Here is an 11,105-nt window from a genome sequence, read left to right as displayed (position 1 = left end):
ATCTATCTAAGAACATTCTGAAACCTTACGTTTGTAGAGTTCAGGGAACCGCTTGATGCAGTCGGTGCCACTTGACGTCGTTCCGCTTCCTCCAGTCGCTTTTTGATGGCTTCAATTTCGCCGTTTATCACATTGTTTTGTTCACCGTATTGATCACACTGATCGCGAACCGTTCCCAAGCTGGTCTTAAACCCGCTGGTAGCGTTCTGCAGTGCATCGATCTGCTCGCTCATTTGTTTCGCGCTGACCTCCAAACTAGTCAGATTCGCCTTCATATCAACCCAGATGTTCTCCACGGATTTCACGTGCGAAGAAACATTGGCGGAGTTATCGATCAACTCACTGATGCTCTTTTCGTGTTTGCTTACATCCCTACCCAGCCAAATGTTTTTCTGCTGCAGGGCCTGCAGTTCGCCAGTGAAGTTCTGCGACATGTTTTCGATCTGGGCCGACAACTGCTCCCGAATGTTGGCGATCGTTTGCTCCGTGGCATTGTTCAGCGTGTTGTCCATCGACGCCGGGGATGAATTGTTACGCACCTTGTTGAGCAGAACCTAACAAAAATGGAAGACATTTTAGGGAATTTGCCGTATTTCGATATTCAACAATCAAATCACCTGTAAATCATCGACACTCTGCCGTAGCGTTTTCTGTTCGCCCTGATCCTTCGTACGCTGGTCCTCGAGGGCCACTATCCTTGTGAGGGCGTCCTCAATCTTAGATCCCAATCCTGCCACGCTCGACTTCAGACTGTTGAGCTGTGCTTCTTGGGAGTTTTCTTTCTTTTTCTCTATCGTATCCCGGAGCTGTTTGAGCTGCAATAAGGACAAGAGGCATATATCGAAGAATGTTTTTACAGATTGTCTGGCGAAAACGTCGTTTTAGAAAAGTCATATGCATTTCTCCGCTAATGCAATTGCGTTCAGTAAGGACCAGTTTATCTTACCTCTGTGGAGAAATTGCTCAGCACTTGTTGAATCTCGCGTAATTTTCCGTTCAGCGCTGTTTGGTTCTGCTCGAGGTTTTTCGACGTTTCGTGCCATTTTTGTAAGGCTTCCGGCACGTTTTGACTAGTGGCAGACACTGCACAGCACACGCGTTGAGAGCGTTGATCCGCATTAGATGGTGTGGAGAGGAAAAAGGAAAAGCGTTGGATTAGTTAGGGCTAATTAGAGTATAATTAGGAGATGTCTTTAGGTAGGTCATTAAAACTTTTCAAACGATACAGCGGTAACATTTCCTTTGTGGTTTTCTCGTAGCCATTAGGCGTGTGGAAAGAGATAAAGCAAAATGTAATTTATTTATGACGAAGGGTGAACATTGGTGAAAGTTTAGCATGTCAAAAAATATCCAATATACAAAAAACTAACAAGTTACATTGAAAAAGTCCATTAACAGACTTTAGAACACCTATCAATTGCATAATTCAGTTATTCTGTAACCATCTGCCTTACATGTTTCATGGAATAAATATTTGATTTCAACAGAAGGCGTTAGTATGAAATGTCAAACATAGAAAAATATTATACTCTCGCCTCTGTTTGTAAAACTCAGCATAACGTCTGTTTGTCTGTCGTTGAACGTTTCGTGTCAGTCAAGCCATCGCCATTCACCTTGCTCGATGCGGATCCGGTACTCGGCGACCTGCTGCCGGATGTCAAAGTACAGCCAGTACATGAACCCGAGCGACAGGAAGATACAGGAGACCAGAATAAGGGGACCGCAGGTGCGTACGCAGGAGAAACGCTTCCTGCGACATCGGGACTGGGTTCGTATCTTGGGCTGCTGAGGTAGGGTCAGGTTCAGATCCGGTAGCGAAAGTTAGATGTACAGAGAAAGTTATCAAAGCGGGTTAGTAAATAATTAGCTGAACAGTTGGAAGGCCAACTAACCCATGAATAGTCTTCCTGATCGTCAGTTGAGTTAGATAGTAGCTGATCATGCGAGGCGATTCCGTTTCCAGCAATGTGTCGTTTTCCTGAACTGCAAATTGAGATAAATTAGTTTGTTATCTACTTGCTTACATGTGTGTTTAGTAATAAGCTTAAATTCATTGTGTATAGAATAATTTTAGACAACAAAGTGATAATAAATTTGTGCATTAGATTATGCTACATCTTTCGACAAAGCAATTTAGTCTGTTCACAAATAACATAATCCGGAACTTTCTCGATAAGAAAAATGTCCGTATTGTCCATAAACTCCGCCACATATTGTAGTTTCTGTGCTCTATTGAAGTTCCGTATTGAGGTCAATCCTAGGCATCCTTCGAACAACATGGACTAGCCTCCTATCCATAGTTCAATACACTTGCAGCGGAGAATATGATAATAGGTGTAGAGAGGTTTACAATGATCTTGTTCTATGTAACAAAATACCCAATAGATAGCTCGTTTCAGGTCGTGTTTGAAGTAATAAAACGGGTGTTTCTAGTTCAGTGGTTTATTACATAATGAATTATTCGTCAGTGTCAAACTTAGTTATTTCCTAGGTCAGCCTACTATGTTATTACTACATCTCGGGCATCCTGACATTATCGATGTCCTCATCGATATCACTACCATCAGATATGTAATCACTCATCCATTTCCTCATATTTTGAGGTGAACAAACCGAATTGAAAGGGGTATTTGCAATTTGAAATCCATCTATGTCAGTCACAACATACCTTTCATTTGGCAAAATTTTATGAATTTTGTACGACCCTTTATATTTTGGCGCTAATTTATGTCTGCCGCTAGCCTTAAGAACTATGAAATCACCTAATTTATAAATTGTGCTCTTATTCCTTTTTTTATCTGTCATCTTTTTGTTATATGCTTGATTTTGTAAAATTTTACTACGAGCGTTTTCACGAACGTCTGAAATGTTTAATGCCTCAGATACTGTTTGCCTGTTAGCAACAAAATTTTCAATATTATGATCTGCACACTCTAAATTATTTTGCTGGACTCCAAACAGCAATACACTAGGATAATTACCAATTGACCTGTTATATGTATTATTAAATATAAATTCTACCTTTGATAATAATTTATCCCATTTTTTAGATGAATCGTAACATAATTTTGCAAGCATGGGCGTTAATGTCTTATTCATGCGTTCAACTTGGCCGTTCGCTTCCGGTGTATAGGCAGCTGTTTTTATATGCTCAATATGATTGATGTTAATGAAATTTTGAATTTTGAGATGTAAAACAGGCGCCTCTATCCGAAATTATTTGGTTAGGCTTACTATAAAAATTAATATAATTAATCAAATGAGAAATCGTTTCATCTGAGCCTGTAGATTTCGTAGGAAAAAGCTTTATGAATTTGGTAAATGCATCTACTATTATAAACACATATTTCGCTCTATTTGATGAAGGTAACTGAATTGGCCCATAATAATCTAAATGTATAGTTTTGAATGGTTTATCTCCTTTATCAATGACTTTTACAAAACCCTCTTTTTTCCCAGAAGGGCTGTAAAATATGCATGTTAAACAATTATTTATGTATTTTTTTACAATTTTTTTCATTCTACAAAACCAAAACTGCTTTTTAATCTCAAACATTGTTTTATCTATACCAATATGACCACAATTATCATGGCATAATTTAATGATGTTATCAATCATTAACTTAGGAACTACCATTAAACGCTTAACGCCATCTTTTCTAAAAAGTACTCCATTAACAAGTTCAAAGTTTGGGAAAGATGACCTTTCTAACAACTGTTTAATTTTTAATATTTTCTCGTCTTGTTCTTGAGCAATAATAATATTTCGTTCTATTTCAACATCTTGAAGAACATTAATTGTTTTATTTTCAACATTTTCATCAGAACAACTAGTATCCTCCGTTCTTGCATCTTCTAAGCACTTTTTTAACGTTGTCTCTTGGCGGCTTAAAGCATCTACATGCTGCATTCTAGAGCCATCCCGATACTCTAAGTTAAAATTATAGTTTTCCAGAAACATTGCCCATCTACAAATTTTGGATTTACTTCTTTCTTAGACAATGTTTGTACTATTGCACTGCAATCTGTAAAAATTTTAAAGTATAAGCCTGATAAATAAATATGAATCCTTTTGACAGCATATACTACTGCCAGCGTCTCTAATTCGAAACTGTGCAGCTTTGTTTTATATTCATCCGTTTTTCTACTGAAGTAACTAACTGGATGAAACTTTTATCATTCTGTTTTTGAAGCAAAATAGCCCCAAATCCAAAAGAACTTGCATCACAATGAAGTTGTGTTTCAGCATTAGGATCGTACGTCACTAAAATTGGCGGAGATATCAATTTATTTTTAAGTGCATTGAAAGCATCTAACTGTTCCTGATCAAAAACAAATTTTGCTTCTTTTTTTAAAAGACAATACAAAGGTCTTGCAATAGTTGCAAAATTCTGTACAAACTTCCTAAAATAACTTGTAAGTCCCAAAAATCGTTGAACATCTTTGCAATTGTTAGGAATGGGAAAGTTTGCAATACTTTCAATGTGAGATTTGTTAAGAGTTTTTCCAAATTTATTAATAGTATATCCCAAATAATCAATTTCTTCCAACAAAAATTTACATTTACTCAAATTTATCTCCAATAAGTTATCATTTAATATTTGAAATACTTTTCCTAAAGTCTCTAAATGTTCTTCAAAATTTTTACTGGCAATCATAATATCATCAATATATACAATAATTTTATCATCGTCAATCAATTCTTTGAAAATTTTATTTATAAATCTTTGAAAAACTGCAGGTACATTGCACAAACTGAATGGAACACGTAAATATTCATATTGTCCATTCGGAGTTACAAATGCTGTGTACTTTGTTGAATCTGGCGCTATCCTAATTTGGTGGGATCCAGATTCTAAATCTATGATGGAAAATATAGTTTTATGTTTTAAAGTATCAATCAAATCATCAATAACAGGTAAAGGGTAATTATCCCTAACTGTATTCTTGTTCAATTTCCTATAATCTATGCATAATCTGAAATCATTATCTTTTTTAGGAATAATTACTATAGGACTAGCATATGGTGAATCACTCTCTTTGATAATTCCATCTTTCAAGAGCTATTGAATTTTGCGATCAACTTTGTCATCAACATTTGTTATCAACTGATCAAATGATAATCTTCTAGGTATAAAATGAAAATATTCCTCTTTCTTAAATTTAATATTCGTTTCATATTCTGTAACAGGTTTAAGGGTTTTTGGTTAAAATAATATTTGTGTTTAAAACATTCTAAAAAAATTGATTGTTAGTTATCAGATATGTTTCCGATATTTGATAACAAAACTTGGTATGCATCTGGACTGATATTACAAACTATTTTAGGATTTTTGTTTAAACACGATGAATTTTCAAACTGCACATATGTACCTTTCGTCCGTTTTATAAATTTGAATTCCATTTTGAATGATCGTACGAATTTCAGGACGCATGATTACATCTCTTCCGATTATGGCATCGAAAAGTCCCATGTGCTTGTCAGCAATAACGCGAAATTCAATTCTGAAATTAATATTTTGAATAATTATAACATCTCTACAGACGCCTAATATTTTAAGTCTATTTCCACTAATACCGCGATATTTTTTACTATTATCATGTTTAAATATCTTAGATTTTGGAATTAAACTGCGCCGTATTAGTGAAATTGTACTTCCTGTATCATATAATGCTTTGAATATTTTGTTTTCGTTAAAAAAGCTAAAATCTATTAATCCCTGACGTCCATTTCCTACGTCATTTTTTACAGTAGCCGTCATGGATTCAGATGTAAGAACTTTTTTAGAAGTGTTCTCTTCTCGTCGATTCGTTTTCCGCATTGCATCACGTTTCTTCCAACAAAACGCTGATATATGTCCAACTTGATTACAAGAAAAACATTTCAATGACTTGACTGGAGATGAACGTGAACTTGAACAACATTCAACCATGCAAAAAGCTCTGACTATGTCTGCAACAGTTTTAAAATTTGAAAATCTGGCTTGATTTTTCAAAAACGGATCTTGAATTCCTTCAACAATATACTCTAATAGCTCCGACTCAGACAACTGTAGTTTCTGCGCTAAACCTTGTTTGGCTTGACAATAATCAACAAACGTTTCAATAGAACCTGACCAAACCCTCTTCTCCAAACGCTTCCATAACTCGAATCTGCTCAAAGGGAAATAGAAAAATTCCTGAAGACCTCCAGTAATTTCATTATAGCTTTTGAGCATGAAATCCGCTTGAGCATGTAACCAGGATTGAGCTTTCCCTTTCAAGTTTCGGATAACAACTAGCTTCATTATGAAATCGCTTACGCCAAGAGCTTGTTTCGAGTTTTCCAACACAGCTACGAAATGATTCACATCTTCTTCAGAATGTCCAGAAAACGACGGCAACATCTTCGAAATTTCTTCAACACCGAAATGGCCATGAAGAGAGCTACAGTTCCTTGAGTTTTGTAGCAAAGTAGAATTACCGTTAACTGCAAGGCTTCCTGCTTGCATAGAAGATAGTCCTTGACCAACAGCACGAATGTTGTCTCCATTTCCACATACAATGCGATTCGGCAACGTTTCAGAAAATGGTTTGACAGCGGTAACAGCAGCATTCATTGAAGCGACGATACCTGTTGCAAAAGATCCGCTTTCGTGGTTGGAGCTTCTAAAATGTTCGCTCGACTCAACAGGAAGGCAAAAATCTTGATTTCTACCTTCTAATAGTGAACCAGAAACAGAACGTTCGGCAGCAAAATTTAAGTTTGACATTTCATCTAAACTTCCTCCAAAACAGCTTTGATTTTCTTCTACAGCTTGAATTGCTGCATCAATCGGCTCCAAATCTACCGAAGGTTCTTGACTAGACTGGAAAATCATGGTTTATCCCACTTCTGAACTGAAGTAATAAAACGGGTGTTTCTAGTTCAGTGGTTTATTACATAATGAATTATTCGTCAGTGTCAAACTTAGTTATTTCCTAGGTCAGCCTACTATGTTATTACTACAGTGTTTTGGTTACAACTTGGTTAAACCCAAGGTTTGTGGTGTAAAACCATTTTTTGTATTGGAATTCTGGGGAAGCGTATTCTCGGTAATATTTCTGGAAATCATTACACACTCAGTTTTTATTTCTGCAGTTCGGCAAAAATCCGCACAGCCGTGCGCCAGCAAAATAAATAACTGATATTCCGGCAAAAATAGCGTTTGTTAGCTGATTTTCGGCAAATTATTTGCTGATTATCAGCAATTTTGACAGAAATCTCGGCAAAAAACATGTTTGCTGGGGCACGGCTGTGCGATTCTCGGTAAAAGTTCAACATTTTGCTGAGATCCCGGTAAAAAAAATTAAGTGTGTACGGACAAAAACAGAAGCTGTCGTCCTTCTGTTCACTGAAAACGCGACCCGTTGCGACACTTGTTCCGAGATATATCACGTGTTAATGGACGGACGACATTCTTTTTTGCTTGCGTATTGACGAATAAAGGTTGCATGAAGAAGAAGAAGTCGAAGGATGATATTTTAAAAAAAATGCAGGGGAAGCATACGGGAAGTTTTAAACTCAAAAGAAGTTTTTTAAAACTCTCATTCTAGAAGTAATTTAATTAAAAACGGAAAGCAGTACAGTTAGTGAAACTAATGACCGACGGAAGGTCTCACTTCGACAAGGTGGTGCTGAAATACCTGAATGCAAAATGGTTCCAGTTTTACACCCACGACGTCCCCAGGCAGCAAGCCCCTCAAAATCGTGCTGCGTATGGCCTCGACGACGTGGACAAAAAGGAGCTGAAGCTCTTGAGGAAAGTGGTCTGAAGCCGACCAACATTTACAAAATCCGCCGGCATGACACTTCCCGGGCCTACCGTGATCAGCTGTACCTGGTGCACCTGGAGCACGGTACTACCACGCTGAAGGACCTCAAGCAAATCAAGGCCATCAACAGCACCGTTGTCAAGTGGACAAAGTACAAGTTCTGCTAAATCCGCAAGAAAGCTTCCACAAAAAATCATCCAGCCCGAGGCTCGCTCCCATTGCTCGACGAACAAAACTTTCCAACAATCCCACTCCCGCGGCGGCCGATCCCGGTCCTTCGCCACTGCAACCGCAAAGAAGACTCGCAGCTGCTGCTGCTTCAGTCCCACTGGAAGTCAAGCCAAGTAAAGCGACATCTAGCCCGTTCACCAGCGAATGGCCAGCGACCAGATTTACACTCTGGGCCTTTTCGTTATTGGAAAATGGCTTCTAGGTTGGGTCTGGTGAACTGGAACGCTTGCTCGCTCATGAGCAAAATCGTCGAGCTCAGCGATTTCCTTCAGGAGAAGGAGATTGACGCGGCCTTCATCACCGAAACCCACCTGATGCACGTGGTAAGCGCTACAATCCCGGGTGTTAGGCTAGTGAGGTTCGATCAAACAAGCTCCAGAGGGGGAGGAGTGGCAATCGCCTTGCGGAGCAACATCGCTTGCCACTGCTGCCGGATTTCAAGCTCAAAATAATCGAAGCCGTTGGAGTGGAAGTCACCACCTCCGTCGGAGACGTCACGTTCATCGTGGCTTACTGTCCCACACAAGTCAAAGTCGACGACGCGAAGGTTTATAGACGAACTACGAAGGGGTATAGTCAAGCTCACTCGGCGGCAGGGACAGTTCATCATCGCTGGAGACCTGTACGCAAAGCACTAATCGTGGGGATTAGTCTCAAACCATCTCAAACCGGAATGGAGTCGTCTGGTTCATCGACGAGGTGAAGGGCCACTGCACCATCCTGAGCCCTGACAGCCCTACCCGGTTGACACGGTCCGGGGCCATGCAACACTCGACATCTTCATCACAAACATGAACGATCACGTCTCCCAGCCGGTCGTCTTCCAGGAGCTCAGCTGGGACCACTATCTGGTGGTGGCGGAAGTTGGAACTTCGGTGAATCGGCACGAGCTAATCCAGCGTAATTATCACCAAGTCGACTGGGGTAGGTTCCAACGCTGCGTGGACGAGAACATCGACTACCAGCGGCATCCGGTGTCATCCGAAGACGTCGAAGAGCAGCTGCACGCAATATAGGAGGCGCTTTCCCTAGCCCGCGAGCAGAATGTACCAAAGGCCCAGTAGGTAAGCAACACCCTAACCATTGATACACTCACCAAAGATTTGATCCGTCTTCGAAATGTCACTCGCAGGCAGTACCAACGTACTGGGCTGCCTGCGCTTAAGGCCCGGTGCAGTGGCATGACCAAAATTATTCAGGCCAGAATTGTGGACCTCAGAAATAGTGATTTTTCCAATAAGATCCGCGCTTTCCTAGACTGTGCTAAGCCGTTCTGGAAGCTAACCAAAATTCTAAAATCCAAGCCTTGGCCCATTCCACCTTTGATCCCACTAGACAACAATGACTCTCAGGATCGCTTGATGACTCCTGTAGAGAAGGTAGCCGAAATATGTCGCTATTTCGTCAGCTCACACAATCTTGGACAGAACATCATCAGTCCACACGAAGCAGCCGTCAGCGAGCTTGCGAACAACATCCATCTGACTCCAAACGACTTCTCGGAGGAGTTGGAGATCTCAGCTGGCGAATTGGCAGCCTATGTCAAATCATCAAAAAATATGAAGTCCCCAAGCTTCGACAGCATCCTAAACATCAAGCTCAAACACATGAGTGCTCCATTTTTTGAGCTCCTTTCGCTGATCTTCAATCAGCGACTCAGCTACTTCCCATCATATTGGAAGTCTGCGAAAGTCATTCCCTTCAGGAAGCCTTCCTCTTCAAAAAGCTATCGTCTCATCAGTTTTCTCTCAGGGTTATCCAAGCTGTTTGAAAAAGCAATTTACCAACGTCTACTCGAGTCTGCCGAACAACATAACATCTTGCGCGGTTAGCAGTTTGGTTCCCGGCGTGATCGATCAACCGTACACCAACTGACCCGAGTAATCAACGTCCTCAGACGGAACAAGCATGTTTCTCACACATTTGCCATGGCCTTACTCGATGTCGAGAAAGCATTTGACAATGTATGGCATGATGGCCTGGTATACAAACAACATCGCTAAAATCTTCCCAGCTCCCTGGTGAAAGTATTAATCATCGGAGCGAGTTCCAATGCACACGACATTATTGCAGGCGTCCTACAAGGTAATATCCTAGGGCCACTGCTGTTCAATCTGTTCACCTCCGACATGCCAGAACCCTAAGAAGGTGGCACTTTGTCACTGTTCGCAGATGACACCTCTATCGTCTACAGGGGACGATTCATTCGAGCGCTCGTGGCAAAACTCTAACGAGGCCTGGATGTCCTGACAGATTGCTTCACCAGCTGGTAGATCTGTATCAACGCGGTGAAGACCCAGATCATCATCTTCCCCCACTCGAAGTCTCCCAGGCTTGTTCTGGCTGAGGACTGCAAAATCATCCTCAATGGCACGACCGTGGGATGGGCCAACGAGGCTGACTACCTTGGCTTGACCCTCGATAGCAAGCTTATTTTTGGGCAACAGGTTGACAAGACGGTGACAAAGTGTAACATTTAGTTGAAACTGCTGTATCCTTTGATCAACCGCCGGTCGTCATTGTCCCGGAAAAGTAAGCCCCTCCCCGTGATCGAATACAGCATGCCGGTCTGGGAGAGCTGCCCTAAAACGCATCATCTGAAACTCCAAAGAGTACAGTACAAATTCCTGAGGATGATTATGAACACCCTTCCCAGGACACGAACTTCTGAGGTCCACCGTCTGGTAGGGGTCAAACAACATAACGAGCGCTTTGGTGAGTGTAAAACACGGTTTAGGGACCGTTGCATGGCGTTCGCCCAGCAGGCTATCGGGGACAAGCGGATTGGACTAGTCATCAACACGTCGAAGACGAAGTAGAGATAGGAAGAGGCTCAAGAGAAGACAACATGAGCCATTCACCACGAGTTTGATCGAGTTGATGCAGAATTCGAGTCTTTTGGACCACTGATGACCTCTGCTAATGATACCAGCAGAAGAATTCAAAGACGCATTATAGAAGGAAATTGTTTGAAAATTCGGACCCCGCAAAATGATTCGATCGAATAGAGCTCGCCACCGTACCAAACTAACTATCGAAAAAAGGCTCATTAGACAGGTAGTTCACCACGGACACAAGAC

At 40.8% G+C, this 11,105-nt stretch overlaps 1 protein-coding gene across 2 annotated transcripts in view; it reads right to left on the bottom strand.

Annotated features, from left to right (window-relative positions):
* LOC134210584 (myosin heavy chain, embryonic smooth muscle isoform) overlaps nucleotides 1-11,105 on the bottom strand; it is a 90,125-nt gene that overhangs the window by 14,044 nt on the left and 64,976 nt on the right. Inside the window, exons 3-7 of one of the 2 annotated variants that reach the window (XM_062686697.1) lie at nucleotides 1,893-1,983; nucleotides 1,614-1,782; nucleotides 947-1,083; nucleotides 618-815; nucleotides 30-554 (exon numbers count right to left, since the gene is read on the bottom strand). In XM_062686697.1, coding sequence (XP_062542681.1) covers nucleotides 30-554; nucleotides 618-815; nucleotides 947-1,083; nucleotides 1,614-1,782; nucleotides 1,893-1,983 — 1,120 coding nt within the window. The remainder of the gene's footprint in view (nucleotides 1-29; nucleotides 555-617; nucleotides 816-946; nucleotides 1,084-1,613; nucleotides 1,783-1,892; nucleotides 1,984-11,105) is intronic. The other variant, XM_062686696.1, reaches the window with a different exon arrangement.

Source organism: Armigeres subalbatus, chromosome 2, assembly GCF_024139115.2.
Source record: "Armigeres subalbatus isolate Guangzhou_Male chromosome 2, GZ_Asu_2, whole genome shotgun sequence".
Taxonomy (NCBI): domain Eukaryota; kingdom Metazoa; phylum Arthropoda; class Insecta; order Diptera; family Culicidae; genus Armigeres; species Armigeres subalbatus.
Note: the sequence above shows the minus strand (reverse complement) of the source record. Positions and strands in the feature narration are given on the sequence as shown.